This window comes from Cydia splendana, chromosome Z, assembly GCF_910591565.1.
Source record: "Cydia splendana chromosome Z, ilCydSple1.2, whole genome shotgun sequence".
NCBI classification, from domain to species: domain Eukaryota; kingdom Metazoa; phylum Arthropoda; class Insecta; order Lepidoptera; family Tortricidae; genus Cydia; species Cydia splendana.
The window spans coordinates 20232573-20246532 of record NC_085987.1 but is presented as its reverse complement, the minus strand read 5'-3'; the positions used below and the strand labels follow the sequence as shown (position 1 = coordinate 20246532).

The 13960-nt window shown below is 36.4% G+C and overlaps 1 protein-coding gene across 1 annotated transcript; it reads right to left on the bottom strand.

Annotated features, from left to right (window-relative positions):
- Window positions 1–289: 289 nt before the first annotated feature.
- Window positions 290–12044, bottom strand: LOC134805067 (gustatory receptor for sugar taste 64b-like). Its single transcript, XM_063778354.1, has 6 exons — window positions 11898–12044; window positions 8154–8294; window positions 7266–7426; window positions 3341–3551; window positions 2917–3006; window positions 290–343 (listed from the first exon to the last, which is right to left on the bottom strand). Exons 1-6 carry the CDS (start codon window positions 12042–12044, stop codon window positions 290–292), a joined length of 804 nt encoding a protein of 267 aa, XP_063634424.1.
- Between the last annotated feature and the right edge of the window lie 1916 nt (window positions 12045–13960).

The window sequence follows — 13960 nt, the reverse complement described above, 5'->3', positions numbered from 1 at the left end:
TCCGTTCAAAAGCCCGATTTTTTTAAAGCTGATACCTATTTATAAACTCTGTCTTGTGATTAATGTGGATGTAAATGTCAACCATAATATTTGCTCCATTTGAATTGATCATACCTGTAGTAGTCAACAAGACATTTCGTCACTACTTTGAAAAATACTCGTATCTCTTGTATTTTTCTAGAGTTGGTAAAATAAAACTGAATAATATCTCAAATTTATATTTTATTATATAGTATGTTAGATTTATAGATAAAGATATAGATTTAGTAATATTACTTTTTTATTATAATTATCCACCGTACTGCAATAGAACCAGCTCGTATGTAAAAATAGAACCAGCCACCTGTAACAAACAACATAGGTTTCAAATCTGCCTGCGTACATAAAGTCTCATGAAGTGACGATAAATCGAAGATAGTTGATAGGGCAGATCATATAGATAAGCTATCAGAATAATATCCGTTTTCTGTGACTTTAGTAGTTTCGGAGAGTTATACTAGTAGGTATGTATGTGATTTTTATTTGACGTGATTTTAATAATTATTACGAACTACAGAAGTTTTTGTACAGACGTGGACACAGGTCCACTTAGTTTACCGACGGTAAATAAATTTATAATCATAAAAAGTAATTATTTTGTAACGTAAATTACAAATTTATGGTTTTCGGACTTGTTCGGACCATTGCTTCTCGCCAAATTAAATGTAAAGTATTTTCAGCCAAATTAATTTCAGTTTTTGTTGTGAGGTATGTAATGAAGAGTATTGTATTATATTGTTTATATATATTTGACCTCGACTACCCATAACTTACGATCGCTGGCTTTTTATCCTACACTGAGAGAAAAATCACCACCAGGAATTAATAAACAGTTCTGTACTGGGGGAAAAAATGAAGTTTTAGTAGTAATCATGGAAGTTTCACTATTTCTGTAAAATTTATTTATTTCTACAAACAGCTCAGTAATACTAAATCTAATTTCAGCAAACAGACTTTAGTAAATGGAGCATTAAACAAAGTTCAGTATTTGTTGCAATCCATTTTTATTACTACTAAAATTCTCCGATTTTTACTAGTAAAGTTTGTGATTTTTGGAAAAAAGCATCTGTGATTTCAAGTTATGATTTTAGTAAATGTCTCACTTACATAGTTTTGTAATATCTAAAAAACGAGTTCGCGGGAATAACATTACCCCATTTAAAATAACAATTCAGTTGTTACTATAGCGACATTACAAAGTTTACTGGTATTTAGTAGATAGACTTGTTGTGTTTATGTTCATTGTTGTACATACCAATCACTAAACGAGTTTTGTAATACCAACACAGCTACTTGCTACGTTCATTTGGTTAGAGTTAGTATTGTGTCGGATGTCGGGCGGGCGTGTCTCGTGTCTTCTTTGTTTAAAACATACTTAAGTTAAATAATAAATTTAGGATATATTGTGGGCCATGGACATATTAACCCGCGACCTACTGTGTAGTTGGGGTCTACAGGAATATATTGTTCTGCAACTTCGAGCTAGCTGTTGTTATTCTAGTGATAATGACATCAAAGGTAAATCTAAACTGTTTGCAATTCCAACCTCCCTAGCACAGGTGCGCCGCGAGAGCATGTTGCGCGCGTAATAGCTACTAGTCTCTTTCTGACTGTATGAATAAGAAAGGAATGGGTAGAATATCTCGACAGGCTTTTATAGTGCCTCTTTAGTACAGAGATATATACTACCAAATGCTTTTTTATTCATACAGACAGAAATAGAGACGGGTAGCTACCACGCGCGCGACATGCTCTCGCGGCGCCCGTTTGCTAGGGGCGGAGGAATTGCAAACAGTTTAGTTTTTGCCTGTGACGTCATTATCTCTAGAATAACAACAGCTAGCTTGGAATCGCAGTACAGTTTAGTAAAACCTATGACGTCATCGTCTCCGATATTGCTAAAGCACGCTTAGAATTACAAAACGGTTAGTTCTCACCCATGACGTCATCACCTCCGATATTGCTAAAGCACCTCTCGGAATAACAAAACCAAATTTCTGAAATTACTCTAGCATACTTCAAATTACAAATATAGAAGTTGTATTTCCTACTAAATGGAAATTGCAAAAGTCAATTTGTTCCTATTAGTTGACTCTCCTTGTCCCCGGATTAAGTTTTATTTTTGTAATTCTAAGTGTGTTTTTGTTAGTTTTTTCTCTCAGTGTGTACATAAAGTCTCATGAAGTGACGATAAATCGAAGATAGTTGATAGGGCAGATCATATAGATAAGCTATCAGAATAATATCCGTTTTCTGTGACTTTAGTAGTTTCGGAGAGTTATACTAGTAGGTATGGATGTGATTTTTATTTGACGTGATTTTAATAATTATTACGAACTACAGAAGTTTTTGTACAGACGTGGACACAGGTCCACTTAGTTTACCGACGGTAAATAAATTTATAATCATAAAAAGTAATTATTTTGTAACGTAAATTACAAATTTATGGTTTTCGGACTTGTTCGGACCATTGCTTCTCGCCAAATTAAATGTAAAGTATTTTCAGCCAAATTAATTTCAGTTTTTGTTGTGAGGTATGTAATGAAGAGTATTGTATTATATTGTTTATATATATTTGACCTCGACTACCCATAACTTACGATCGCTGGCTTTTTATCCTAATAAATTGGTTAGTTCCGCCCGTTACTTTCGTAATGGTGTTGCGTCATATTTGTGCGTTCTTTTGGATGAGTGTTAACATAAAGCAGTGTAATATGGAACGACTTTATTCCGATTTCCGCTCCGGTAAACCCACCTCCGTAACATCCTTAACAAAAACCCTCGGCCTAAAGGCGTAATAGGGTTTCTATCAACCCTTGTTAACAATTTTGGCCAAACCCCCTTACAGCACAATGAATAAATGGAAGAGGTACTTACAGTCAAAACGAGACTTTTGGTGACATAAAAGAATTGAAGACCGCTTAAAGCCAGTGTGTCATGATGAACTTGATCCAATAACCTTTGAACCTAGAAGATAAGTGAAGTTACAGAAAACATAACTGTAATACAAAATAAACACCTAACTTTATAATGGCAAGCGTTTATAGTATTTTATTACATATCATAAACTCTATTTGCTGTATTAACCTAAAATGCATTGCGTAAAATGAACGTGTAAAATACTTCATTGATCTAATTGAAATATTGGCTAAGTCGTACAGTCCATTCGAAAAATACGTGTTGATTATGTTAACTTATTCCCAGAAATATTTCTAATTTTTGTTCTTATACTATTCTTTTTTAAATATTGTGTACTTAATAAGGTGTCACATGTGTAAGTAAGTATAGATAATAATCATACCTCAACGTTATAAACGGTCGATGGAACGTCATAAAGTGCAGGGGCCAGGGACTGTGAGGTTGTGTGCACTCGAGCAGCGATGAGAGAAACACACAAATATCGAAATAAAACAAACATCATTGAATAACTGAGATATATCACATTCTCATATCCTCCCAAAGGCCTGAAATTTGTTAATGAGTGATCATTAATTAAATAAAAACAGGAGATACTTAACCAATACAGGTCAACAATTTAATACTTAGCTACTTAGCCTACTTGCTTCTCTATCGTTTGTTGACGTTAATGGATAAAATATTGCTGTCACGCATAGCGTCCCAGCCGGTGGTACTTGAGTGTTTCCGAAGTCCGACTTTCAGTCGGGAAGTCGTGGGTTCAAATTCTTTTGCTCTTACCAGAAGCAATTCTAAGATGTACATATGTCCCCCAACCTGCTTTGTGCTAGCGTAAGGAATAAATGCCTGACGTGGATGAGAGGAGGCCGATGCCCAGCAATCGGACGTAGGTATAGGGTACCTGTCATAGACCAACCTTCACGACCTCTTCATATTCGCTATTCAGAATACAGTTATTGACATATTCTGCTTGTCACTTAATTGAAAATATATTGTTATGATTGAATAACGTTCGTGTATATAATTTATTATTTAACAAATTGCCGACGATGGCGGAAGAAATCGAACGCCTTATTCGTCTACGGGCATCAATACGCGGCCAACTGACGAAATTACTGCAACAATTACCTACAACAAAATCTACCTACATCAGATTTCGAAGTAAGTCAGTTAACAGTACCTTTAAACTAAGATTATAAATTATGGACTAGCTAGACTTTACAATATTTGTACTAACCCGCGTCCAGATCTTGGGCAATTTACCGTAGGTTTTTGTCGCATTCCATCTCTGAAATAAATTTACGTAGCTACTTTATAGTTAAACAATAATTTAGAACAAATAATACTCGAAACTGCTACAACAAGCAGGTGAACTATTTTTCCACAACAAGGGTGCCGGCAACATATCCCCATATTGTTCGCAAATCGAACACAGGAAGTGTCCTATTTTTATGTTGTCAAATTTTAAAACTAAATGCAACGGGCAGTAAGTTTTCAGTTGAATGAAAATTATTATAACTTCTATAATTCTTACATTTGTATCCAAAACTTAAATGCACGAAAGATTTCATTTACCAAGCAAGTAGGAGATTCCTACTCAATAATAAATCATTTTAGACACCATTCTTTTTAAATGTTTACCGTTAGAAGAATATAATAAAAAGTTATAAAATGGCGGAATTATAATAATAAAGTTATATTAGGATTCTCTGCCTCTGGCTTGCCTTAGACGGCCGGCCAGAGTGGAGTCGTTAGAGCTATAAGCTCCAGGGGTGGAAGTGAAATATGCATAAGACGCGAGTTGGCACAGTGGCTGTTAACAGCCACTGGGTAGAAAGCGGCGCACACCTCTCGACACCCCTGAGCCGCTCACACCGGTGTTGCCCTTGAGCCATCCTAGATGTCGCTTTTTGTGGGGGTCCATCTTGTGAGGGCGATTCACCGTCTGCCGGAAATAAAATTGCATACCGTTTTATTAGGCAGGCGTCCGGATTTTTACCCCATAGCTCAGTTCTTAGTCCATCGCTTTCACCCAATAACCTAGTTCATTTTAGATTCCATCAACTCTCAATAGTCCTTACACCCTGGCGGGTGCTGCCTCTGCGTGCGTCCCATGACACGGGCAAGGGCAGCCTCCGCTCGGTGTACCCCTTACATTTCATTAAAGTGTCAAAAGGGCCTCTACGTGTTGGCTTCGGCTCCGCGCACGCCTCCCAAAGGTCCGGAACACCATTGTTCCGTGATGGGAAAGACATACAAGTTATATAAGGGTAGTATTGAGTTATTTGTGAAAGAAATTAACTCTTTGTCTTGTCATTAGTTTTTACTGTATTTTGACTGGAGACTATTGGTGGAGTGAAACTAAAATCTGATTTATTATAAAGACATTTAGTACCTAATAAAGCGGACTATCGAAATTTAGTATTTCAATTTTAGGTGTCAGATCCTCAGATCTAAGCAAAGCAAGCGTTAGCAATGGTGTCAACCACAACATAAATATATAAGCTACTCGTAGTCAGGTGGAATAAAAGTGGACAGGATAAGGTCCTAAGACTTTTTGTAATTGCATTGAATATCTAGTTTATGAAGAAGTACGTGAAGGGAAAACTTCTCTTTGATGTTTTAAAATTAAATCATAAATATATATCTCTCCCTCTGATCCCGCTTTACAACATACCTGCAATACTGGTCTTTGATACAATAACCAGAAATCAAACCTTAAGGTTTGTCCGAGGGTTATCTACCGTGGTATTTTGTATGTAGGGAATTGTGTTTTATAAAACAGCACTGTATACTGTGGCGCACACACAGGGGCATTGGGAAAATTATTTCGAATGAATTTAAATGTCGACGATCGAGTAAAGTGAAAAAAAAGACGTAGGCCTTTGTCTAAAGACTGTATCGATAATTATAGGGACAAATAAAAAGTGACATACTATACACAATTTTTTTATTAAAATGTTGCTGTCGTTACGTGATGTAACTTGAACATATTTTAAGCATATTATTAAGCGTTCAGGTCTGTCACTTCTGAATTCTGGCGATTTTCCGAACTTGTACCTACTCGTACATTCTTCATTAAGTTGCGGACAACACCAATGGTGACAGTTTTGGACGCTTTTACCCAGTCCTTTTTAAATCTGTCTACGGAATTCGCTGTCGCAAAACGTTGCCGTAGTATCCTCTTCATGATAGCCCAGTATTCCTCGATTGATCGGACTTCAGGGTAATTGGGCGGATTCACAGACTTGTCTACATATTGGATATCGTTGGGTTCCATCCACTTTCTGGTGCGAGCAGCATAATGGCAACTCGCCAAATCAGGCCAAAACAAAGTAGACCCTCTATGGCGTCGTATCATGCTTCCGCAAAATCCGCTTCTTTAAACACTCGTTGATATAAACGTCAGGAGTCATTGTGGCAGTGGTAATGAACGCTGTGGATTTCATACCGCATTCACATATCGCCTGCCATACCATTGCCTTTGACCCGAATTTTTCGGCATAAATTGACTTTTTACTCTCATCCAGTTGTTCTCCTTTGCGGACAGTAAAGTATTGTGCCCGGTAGTACTGAATAATCGAGTTTCACATAGGTCTCGTCATCTTGTATTATGCACTGTTAATTTTTAGTCAAAACAGTGTCGTATAATTTTCTAAGGCGAGTTTTTACGCTTGCGGCCTTCTTTTGCGATCGTTTTGGTTTCCGTCGTTTTCGATAGGTCCTTAAGTTGTTCCGCTTCTTTGGCCTCTGGACCATGCCTACCGATATTTTACACTTTTTGGCCACATTCCTTATTGAAGCATTGGGTGACTATTTTATTGTTTGACGTATTTTGGAGTCCATTTTGCGGTTATGTGAACCAACTTGCCTGCCGCTTTTTGGCTTATCATTGAAGGACAGATCCAGACCATACTTTTTGATGGCATTAAAAACGGCAGAACGACTCACATTCTCAATTTTCGCGATCATTCTTATGGAAATACCTTTTTCGCGTAGGTACGTATTTGTCCACGATTCGTTTTCGTTTTCGTCGTGAAATACTTCTCATTTTGCGAAATTAAAATTAAGCAAGTAAAAAGTGTTAAAATATGTGCTCTACGACATGTCATCTGACACCTACATATGACGTTTATATTAAAAAGCAAATTAAAAATAAAATAGTGGCCAGAAAAATTGTCCCTATAATTATCGATACAGTCTTAAAACCAAGAAACACATAAAATGATATTTATAGCGTCATTTCTACCATACAAACCTTATTGTATTATATAAATACGCTTAGACTAATTCAGTAAAGAAATACTAACGACAAAAGATTGTACAGTTGAAAGCAAATAAAGAACAGATTAATGGTAAAAGATGCGAAGACGGCCCCACTGATGACTTCATCGACCGCTCGCACCAGCTGCGACGCGTGGTTATAGTCCTCTCGAACCGAAGCCCAAAAACTTGACGACAAATACTGCAACTGAGAGAATATAGCAGATTATACAACAATGGGAGTTAGTAACCCATTGTATCCGAGTAAAATTAATCGGTCCGACCGTACATTAGGATTAAATGTGACGTCACACGGAAAAAGATACCTTTTGAGGGTTTCTAGGATCAGAGAGAAAAAATACTCAATTTTCTTTTATTGTGTGATATCAAATATTAATGCTTAATGTTTGTTTACCTGTTTTTATTTTTATTATAAGTGCTTAAGTTATAAGTCTAGTAAGGACGTCTCAAAGTTTAGCAGAACCTTATGGCTGAGTATTTAAAAATTCCTAAAAAGAACTAGTCAATACGGTAAAAGAAGTTTGGTGGGGAACTGTATTAGCATTCTGAAAGACAAATTCATAATTTCTGTTCTTGCCGGGGGGCCTAGCTAATATTATAACCGTACATCGACTGACATTATAAATCCATCAAGTAACCTGCTGTGCTGCGGCTTTCTTAAGCAGAATAATCTTCATTTGGTTCAGTTGCATACAATAAATCTGCCATTGGATTGCTGAAAAATGCTAATACCCGACGCATTGCCATTGGTAATATCTGAGGTCATCGAACCTCAAATCCCACCCCCTATCTTAAAATCCCAGCCTCTGCCTTCAATCCTCCAAACATACATTTCCAAAATCTGGACAATAACTTAGAAATGCAGTAAGTACCTAAAAGCATTAGGTATAGTTGTAGACCATTCGTATACATACCTTAGCTTTATTATCAATCACTTTTCTATAGATTCCTTGTAAGATTGAAGTCAAATAATAACTTATACAAACTATGAAGAGATCCGAGTAATTCCAGGCTAAGGTTGCAGCTATATTTATAAACTGAAACAGAATGAAACAAATATGTTACTGACTAAACAAAGTCTGTCTATCTATTACCTCTTCACACTCAAACCACTGCACCAATTTACTTACATGTGGTATTTAATTTACCATAATTAGAATAACGTAAATGTAGCTAAATATCAGAGTGAGATAGCGAATAAACTATACTTTGAGCAAACTTATTACCTATACGATAAGGTGACAATTTTAAGGCGCCGTGAGTTCAGGTTCTTCTCTCACTCTCACTGAGCGATCTGAGCGTGCCCGGGATCACAGATATCATTATTTAGAAGTGTTATTTTTAATTAGGTTAAAAAAAAGAGAATCAATAAGTTCGATCAAAAATAAAACTGCGCATCTTCATATGCAATTTCCATATACCTACTTTGCAATAAGCTTTTGTGCTAAAATTGTTACAAAATTTGAATGGTGCGTTTTAGACCTATACAATGTGATCTTAGCCATTGGAAAAACCCTGAAATCCCACGTAGGGTTACTTCTCAGAAATGCTCTAACGGTAATATTTTTTTAATTAGAACAAAATATAAAAAAATAAATTATCAAACAAAAGTTATTTCCAATAATCGACAACAAAAAGAAACATACCTACTGTATTAATCATTGGCAGTGCTTTTGACAATTTGTTTGAAAATGTGCGGCAATGATGACATTTGTCAAAAGTCAGAATCTTATTAATGTCATAAATAAAAAAGATAATCAAAACGGTCGAAGAAGGTTTCATACTAACGGGTGTCCCAAAAAGGACTCAAGATTTCAATTTGCCGCCATTTTTGTATTTTAGTGCTGGCAACCCTAAATAAAAACTATTTGACAGCTGAATGTTTAGGGTTTGTAAAAATGGCGGGTTATACGAAAGATCAACGCGTTTTTGTTATTGAACAATATTTTAAAAGTAATGGAAGTTTGGCGGGTATGGTTCGAAAATTCCGTGCAAAATATGGTCGGAATATTGACTTGACTTCATCAACTGTGAGTAGAGTGGTTGGAAAATTCAGGGAGAGTGGATCAATTCATGATGTTCATTCCACTGGTCGTCCAAAAACAAGCCGTTCAAATGGCAATATCGAATCAGTGCGTCAGAATGTCCGTGAACATCCAGGAACATCCGTTAGGCATCGTGGACAAGAATTGCAAATTTCAAGAAGCTCTCTCCAGCGTATACTCACTAAAGATCTGTATCTCCATGCTTACAAAGTTCAAATAACACAAGAACTGAAGCCTCATGATCATGGACAGCGAAGAGAGTTCGTTGAATGGATTATCGACCGCCAAAACAGGGATACAGATTTTTCAAACAAAATCATGTTTAGCGACGTATCACATTTTCATCTCGATGGTTTTGTTAATCGTCAGAATTGCCGCATTTGGGGCTCAGAGAACCCACATGTGATTGTTCAAAAACAAATGCATCCACAACGGGTCACTGTTTGGTGCGGATTTTGGGCTGGAGGCATTATTGGGCCATATTTTTTTCAAAATGAGGCCGGTCAAGCAGTTACTGTTAATGAAGCTCGATATCGCGACATGATAACAAGGTTTTTTCTAGCCGGATTAGAGGATATCGATGTGGAAGCAATGTGGTTTCAACAAGACGGGGCCACTTGCCACACAGCCAGAGAAACGATGCAATTACTGCATGAAACATTTCCTAGTCGTGTGAACTCTCGATTCGGTGATCAGAATTGGCCCCCTAGATCTTGCGATTTAACGCCTTTAGACTTCTTTTTATGGGGTTATTTAAAGCCTAAAGTCTATGCCAATAAGCCCACAACCACTCATGCTTTAAAAGAGGAAATTCGACGCTGCATTGGAGAAACTCAGACACATCTATGCAAAATGGTCATAGAAAATTTTGACAAAAGAGTGCGTATGTGCCAGCAAAGCCTAGGAGGACATTTGCCTGACGTATTATTCCACAAATAACCCTATTTTATGTATTTCAAGATTTTATATACAAATATATTATAACGAAAAAAAAATGTGTTTTTCATCAATGTCAAATCTTGCGTCCTTTTTGGGACACCCTTTATTTATTACCTCAGGAGCTACTAACACATACAGGTTGCTCCAAAGTAAAAAAATCGTAATTTGTTAATTTCTTTGTAACCGCTACACCGATTGTTATCATGTTATGATACTTTGTATTCCTACTGGTTCTAAATACCCTAATGCTTATGTACATTTCGGCTTTGTCCAATGGCTAGGGACGCCCATTAGAATTATGTTTTTTTTTTGAAGTGAAAACTTCTTTAGCGGCGCTGGGCACTTTTTGAGGTGGGGAAAAAATGATAAACTCGAGACAGCGTAAGGCGATCACGTGACCGTAAGGTTTAGATGGCCACTCATTTAGATGGCATTTAAATCAATAAAGAAAAACTCAATGACATTACCTGAAAAAGGTTCTAATCTTGTACGGGTTGAAATACGAGGATCTCAGTTACATTCTTACTTTATATCACTCAAATATAATTCAATAAAGCTACATCTTGATGAAATCGCTAATAAAAGTGAACTCTAGTACTGGTGAATAAAACTCAAAATATCATCTCTATAATATCATCACGTCTGCAAGGTAACTTTACAATTTCTATTCGAATTTTAAACAATTAACGCTACAATTTTGAATTTCGAATTTTAAACAAGCTCACTGACCAGCAATTTCGGAACTAAAGTTTTTCAATAGAAAGGAGGATGGGTCAATTATACATAGTGCTGCAGACATTTTGGACTAGTCATTTAGTTTTCACTTCTGTAGGCACTCCCGGAGTGCAACTCGTTGTTTTTTTTACCGAGTTAAAGTTGGTTTATTCAGATTTCGAATCAATGAAGTTACTACAGAAAGGGTTCAAGATTGCTAATCATATTTATTGGCAACCGTTATAAATAGTATGTACTATACAGGTAAAAAAATATATATTTGAGTAACAATTAAACTAACCTAACCTTACATTTTGGTACATTCAAGCGGCCGCTATGGAGTTAAAAGTAAAAATTTCCCGTTTCCTCAAAATTTATAAAAGTCTACGACAATCTTCATCACCCACTTCAATTTTCTTTTTATTTAAGCATTAGCGTCATTCTACATCTGTGGTCACTACTTACAGACCCAGAGATGTTCAGAAAAATTGTCAGTTGCAGGTGTCGATTGTCAAGATGGTAAAATAGGTGCCTGCTCTCCTTTCTACCAAGCCCTCCGGCCTTCGTGTGCTACACAGTACATAGGGGCCAGCTGGCAATGGGCCGTACATTGCTATTTAATTCGCCAGTGATAACCGACGTACATTGCTGGTCCAATTGCTGGTACATTGCTGGCCCTTCCCCTTCAATCGTACTCGGCTCAAAGGTCACTTTAAAGCTTGCAGTGTTCCGCCGCTGAACTGTTGGATCAAGTTTGACCCAGAGAAAAGGCGAAAAACTGAACTAAAAATGACAGTCAACAGACTCAGAATGTTTTCTACAGGAACAAGTCTTGGTGCCTAACATTAAATGTGTTTTTCATATTTAATCGTCTGAGAATTATACATAATAAGAACATAACATTGTAGATAAGAACGGCGGATTTTTTTCAGACAAAACTTAGTCAAATAATTAAGTTACCTGTATAGAAATCCCAATAAGAAAATGGTCTGGTAGGCCAAATTCAACAACCCATGGGAAACTAGACTCGATGTAGTCTCTGTATAACCGAGAATGGTCTGCACCGCAGTCTAACACCGCTGTTACTCCAGAACATTCTGCTAACATGTGTTCCACTGAAATAATAAAACTCTATAAGTGCTCGAGTAATCAAACTTTCTATTACAATGTATAAATGGGATTTTATCCGCAGAGTTACAAAATAACTTTTTCCCGCTCTTTCTGATTGTGAATCGACCAAAACTGGTCGCTAATATTTGGCTTGTATGAGCAAATCGAGAAGGTAAACGAGTCAGCAGCCAGTCAGTAAAATATACCTGTCTCATAATTTATGATTAATTTCACAGGGGGGCAACTAGGGTTTAGTTCCCGGATACCCCGAACAAGAATGGACAGGACATTCACTACCAAAGAAGTAATTACGAAACTCCCAGGTACCTACCACGAAAATCTCAAGTTTTCATTTTTTTTATACTAATAACTTATACGGAATTTCGAAATTCTGGAATCTCGGACAAATTTTCCGATATTACAATTCCGGAATTGAGACCATTGAATATCGAAAATGCCGGAAATGGATTTAAGTACTTTTATTCGATTTTGCTATTGAAAATTGCCAATAAACTACACTATGGTGGTTTTAAGCCGTCGCTGACAAAAATCTGAAGTCTAGCAGCATGCTGCATTAACATGCCTTATTAACTTAACCATCGAATTATTTACTTTTGATACTTGCTACAGCAAAGCCATACATTTACTTGCCTAGAATCCTACCTACACGAAACCGTTACATTAAAATGTATAAATATTTGAATATTTTATGCTCAATTCAGAAAAAAGTTTCCTTAATGAAAGATTTCGGATTTTGTACTGTAGCAGCACATTACATTCTGAATTAGGAACTAGTAAGGAAATAAACAAACTTGGAAAGCGTGATGTTTAAGTAACCTTAACTCAGGAACAAATAATCGTTATAGGTACCTTAACACAATAAATGCCCTTACCGAGATCGGAACCCCATCAGGTCCTCCATCTTCGTAAACAGAGAGCCACTAGGTAGGCTTCCATTTAGACATTATATAAAATTAGGCATCAAATGGTTTGCCAGCATTCGTAGTTTCCCCAAATAAATACGCCGTATCATAGAAGCGAATAAAAGTGACCATAGTAATAAGAGGTGCAGGACGGCAACAACTCAATTTATTAATATTTTTCGTTTAATATTACTTCATATTTAATTCCACTAAAACAATACTTTCTTTAATAAACGTAAAATATCAGAATTTCACATCTTTTGTTGTTTTTTATTAAAAAATCTAATAAAAATATGATTAACCCTAATTCCGGAACTTGTTCCGGAATTCCGGAATTCCGACCGAATTCGAAAATCAGTTCCGGAATTGGAAACCGTCCGATATTGCAAGCCCTAATACGGATTATAAAGCATAGGTAAGTATAATGAATTTAAAATACATCCCGACTTTTCGAGTCCAGGAACAGCGTTCGTGATCACGGAGGACCGGGTAGACCGAATAAAAAGTACTTCTCTTTGTCAAAATTATTTTGTGAAAAACTACCCACATAAAATTAATTCCACATTGTTACAACAAACCCAATCATCATATCCTTCCTTGTCTTTCAGTTGTGTTCGATTTTATTAAGACACATTGCTCTCTAGCTTATGATTAGGCATTTCGTCCATTCAACTGGAATTATGTTCTAAAGTTTAACTTGTGTCAACATCCCAAATTCACTACTAATAATGCTGACAGTTTGCATAACGTGGATTTGGAAGGCAGCGTGATTGTATTTTGAAATAGTCTGTAGGATTCCGGGCTAACATACATAACATAAATTCAAGCATAACATCTTATATTTAAGGAAATATCTGTTTCCTTTGCGACTAGATAAGAGACACGTTTGAACTTATACCAATTCTGCTAAGTTATCGGTTAAAATACGATCACATAAGTAATAAAACATGTCCTTTTTTATGTTTATTGTTCTTGTTTTTTTGACCGCTT

What these genes read in the sequence shown, in the direction of transcription:
- LOC134805067 (XM_063778354.1), bottom strand. Translation starts at nt 12,044, where the DNA reads ATGTTAGCAGAATGTTCTGGAGTAACAGCGGTGTTAGACTGCGGTGCA. An exon ending in TTATTGGGATTTCTATACAG is followed by an intron (nt 8,295 to 11,897) that starts GTAACTTAATTA and finishes CAGTAACATATT; the next exon opens with TGTTTCATTCTGTTTCAGTT. An exon ending in CAACTGTACAATCTTTTGTC is followed by an intron (nt 3,552 to 7,265) that starts GTTAGTATTTCT and finishes GTATTGGTTAAG; the next exon opens with TATCTCCTGTTTTTATTTAA.